Source organism: Beta vulgaris, chromosome 6 (genome assembly GCF_026745355.1).
Source record: "Beta vulgaris subsp. vulgaris cultivar EL10 chromosome 6, EL10.2, whole genome shotgun sequence".
Taxonomy (NCBI): domain Eukaryota; kingdom Viridiplantae; phylum Streptophyta; class Magnoliopsida; order Caryophyllales; family Amaranthaceae; genus Beta; species Beta vulgaris.
In genome coordinates, this window is record NC_079207.1 from 8492927 (window position 1) to 8495239 (window position 2313).

At 33.5% G+C, this 2313-nt stretch overlaps 1 protein-coding gene across 1 annotated transcript; it reads left to right on the forward strand.

Moving 5' to 3' along the window:
- The first annotated feature begins 1120 nt into the window (after positions 1-1120).
- On the forward strand, positions 1121-2005 carry LOC104895467 (hypothetical protein). The gene has a single exon (XM_010681981.4). The coding sequence runs from the start codon at positions 1306-1308 to the stop codon at positions 1894-1896; it is 591 nt and encodes a 196-aa protein (XP_010680283.1). The 5' UTR covers positions 1121-1305; the 3' UTR covers positions 1897-2005.
- Positions 2006-2313: the final 308 nt, after the last annotated feature.

Consider the following 2313-nt stretch of genomic DNA (forward strand, 5'->3'; position numbering starts at 1 on the left):
ATTCAACTCGCAAATGTTCATCTAAAAGAAAAATGAAATTAACAACAAATGTTACTAAAATTGCGTCATTAGGAAGTAACTGAAACTCGAAATTCAATTCAAACATTTAAAACCACTCCACAAGAGTCTGTATAATCAACTAAATCATAATCTCATATTCAACTTATTCGACGAAATGCAGGATCAAACTCACAAATAAAAAAGAGAAAAAGAAGAGAGAGAAATTATCTGCAAAAAAGATGAAAATCACATTTAAGAAACAAACAGATCTAAAAATGAAATGGAAGAAACAAGATCGAAATTAACAAAAACCAAACCTCGAATTTCATCTGAATGTCGAACACACCTTCATCATCCTTCTAATTTTGTATCCAGAAACCCTAATTGAACAAATACCAAAAATCCTTTCAAATTTTCGAGTAGAGAGAAACTGAGAATGAGGTAAAATAGGAGGAGAAACTGAGAAAGGAGTGAGAAAGACGTGAGATGAGCAGAGAGAAAGAGGTTGGGATTCGTAGCTGTGTTGAAAAAGATTGGGCTTCTTTATTAGAATTGGGCCTGATTGGTCTAACTTTGATATTAAAGTTAGGCAGTCTTTGTAGATAATTTGTGTAATATTAGGCTTGAGCCGCTGCTTAATTTTAAATTATAAGTAGGTGGTCTCTTACAAGATTTCAACGAGATTGTCAAGTAATGATGTGATTGTATGAAAGATTCACATAACAAAATTTCATAAATAGAATATACAAAAACCATATAAGTAAATAATGGGCCGGGTCGCGCCTAAAAAATTGTCCATTGATCGAACGGGGCCAATATTAGGGCCAAATTTTTGTGCTCAAATCCTGCTAGTTCAGACCAAAATCGGGCCGGGCCAAAAAAAAATAGATCAAAAAGTCATTTTTGACTTGCCCAAAAACAAAAAAAAATTAGAACGGACCCGACCGCGGGCCAAAAAATTCTATCCAAACTCGTCCAAAATTCGAACCGAATCGGGCTGAAATTGATCAGCTCTAATAAGTCCTGAATCCATCGCTACACCGGCAACACATATCACACTATAACACATGTGGTATAGTTGCCACCTTGGATGCCTACAAAGCCAATTAATTAAGTGTGACTTAATATAGGGTCCACAAACAATGTGGTAATTCCAAGTTTATTACCGTTAGATATTACACTACCCTCCTTTCAAAAAAACACAAGAAGACATTATCTCCACATCTATCTATCTCTCTTCTATTAAGATTTGAGATGAGCACATCTCTCAGCTACAAATCTGATCACCTCTAAAATACACTAATAATGGGAGACTATGACTCCCATACTCAAACAGAGGTAAACACACAAACAATTATCCCAAAAGAAAGCGCAATTCAAAGCTTAAACACCATAATCCAACTTCACTTTGAAAAAACACTTGAGAAAAAACGAGCTGTAGACCTTCAAAAGAAGCAACTTTGGAAGCTATTTCAACTCTTCTTCCTCTTCCTTTCACTTATATTCGCTTCGCTTTCGATTAGCACCCGCCTTCAATGCCGCCATTGTTGGATCCCTATTGCTCTCCTTTCATTCTCTCACCTTATCTTCTATGTATCTGTTGCACAAACATTAAGGTGCATTAATGCACTTAAATATCAAAGAAGATGTCATAAACTTACTCTTGGACTTGCTACTCAGAAACTTAGAGACCTCAATAATGTTATCATTCATGATAATCATAATAATGCTCATGATGCTGCTTTTGTTAATGGGGAAGAATTTGAAATTCATTATCAAGAACCTCCTGAGAGTTATTTTGGTAAGTTTAAGAGAAATTGGGCTCTCTATTTTGGGTTTTTGATCTTACTTTATGCATTTATGGTTTCTTCTTCTGTTGTTCTTCTTTGTTTTTAGTTTTTTTGTATTTTTTTGTATTTTTGATTCAGATTATTTGTTTAGTTGGATAATTAGTGTAATATATACTTCACTGATTAATGAATATTTGTTTCTTTTCTCTGTATAAGTTCACACTTTATTAGTAAATTAGACTATGCTTTTTAGACTGAATTAATAGAAATACAGTTCTGTTCAATTAGTTCCTTCTGATAATTTTAATTCAATTCAGTTCAGTGTAGACAAACTACATTTATTTTAATAAAAGACGTGTTGAGCAACAGCTTTTGGATTAGATTTTAGGGTGCATTTGGTTCATATAGTGGTATGGGTTTAGAATCAGGAATGAAACTAAGGTGGTATAGGTTTGGAACTTGATACCTAATATAATGTGTTTGGTTTTATTTGGAAATGAGATTCTTTCTTCTATTTGATACC

Excerpts from the sequence above, each read along its gene's own strand:
- LOC104895467 (XM_010681981.4), top strand. The coding sequence starts at position 1,306 with ATGGGAGACTATGACTCCCATACTCAAACAGAGGTAAACACACAAACA.